Here is a 1,099-nt window from a genome sequence, read left to right as displayed (position 1 = left end):
TGGTGGGGTTTGGCCGCGGAGGCGGTAGCTGCAATACCGGCGGCATGTGTGGTACACTTCTGTGGTTCTGACCACGACCCGAAGAGGTTTGCGATCCGGATACCCTGCGTCGGGGCCCAAGGGGTAGCCCTCCTGGCGCCGGCAGTGGTCCCTGGTACATCCGCATCACGCCCGTCCGCTTTACTTGCCGAGTCTACGTAGCCAACTACAGCACCAGCACCAATACAGATAATGCGAGGCGGGGCACGATTCACTGTACATGACACACGGATAACACCACACACAACAGTGGCAAGTCTCTCTCCCACACATTGCCAGGTAGCACTACTGCTGTACAACATGAGCACTGCACACTCGCGACAACAGCATCAACACCAGCGCCCACTGCCGTTTGCACGTCACTCGCGCCCCAGCTGAGTCCTCCCTCTCCCGTTGTGGTGATAATAACTCGCAGCGCAGAGTGACAAGCCTGCTCTTATGTCGGCGTGTCAGGAGGTAGGGGTGTCACCAAGTATATGTGTGGCGAGTGTGTTTTGGTGGTGTGCGCGCGGCCACTGGGAGCGTGGAGTAAATGGTGCTGTTGGCAAGCGGGGGCGCCTGCCGGGAGGGACGGAAGGAGGGTCGTCGTCATGGCAACGGCCTGATCAATGAGGCTCCTCCGCGTCTCCCGCCACCGACGATTATCACGAGTTTCCCTTGTCGCTACCTCCGTCTTTTATGTAACCGAGACTAAACGCACGCACGCACAAGGATGATGTGTGAAGCAGCTTACGGAGAGTGACAGTACTACGAAGCCTCGTTCTACATGCGAGAACATGCAGCGTCGTAAGCCACCGCTTGATATGCAGACTCCTCTTAAAATAAAATTCTGCAAATACATGACGAGAGATCTACTGAAAAAGCTGTTTATCTCTCGATAAGGTGCCGAAAGCTGTGGGAAAGTCGCGGGGAAAACAATGTGACACGCGCTCAGATTTCACCCATTAACCGGGCGCGTTTCCTTTCCGAATTTTCTCATCGGAGGAAGAACTGCGTCGAAAAGACCCAGCGTTCGCCTTTGGGACCCATCGATGGGTAGTCTACATATTTCTAAGCGCTT

General features: G+C 55.4%; 2 protein-coding genes across 2 annotated transcripts in view; both read right to left on the bottom strand.

The window, feature by feature from the left end:
* Positions 1–1,063, bottom strand: part of LOC119594055 — a gene marked incomplete in the record, with an annotated part of 1,440 nt that extends 377 nt beyond the window's left edge. Inside the window, 1 exon segment of the mRNA XM_037943091.1 lies at positions 7–1,063. Coding sequence (XP_037799019.1) covers positions 7–341 — 335 coding nt within the window.
* The window catches only part of LOC119594054 (AF4/FMR2 family member 4-like), a gene marked incomplete in the record, with an annotated part of 85,679 nt that overhangs the window by 26,471 nt on the left and 58,109 nt on the right, over positions 1–1,099 (bottom strand).

This window comes from Penaeus monodon, chromosome 33, assembly GCF_015228065.2.
Source record: "Penaeus monodon isolate SGIC_2016 chromosome 33, NSTDA_Pmon_1, whole genome shotgun sequence".
NCBI classification, from domain to species: domain Eukaryota; kingdom Metazoa; phylum Arthropoda; class Malacostraca; order Decapoda; family Penaeidae; genus Penaeus; species Penaeus monodon.
The sequence above is the reverse complement of the archived record's forward strand: the minus strand, read 5'-3'. Positions and strand labels throughout refer to the sequence as shown.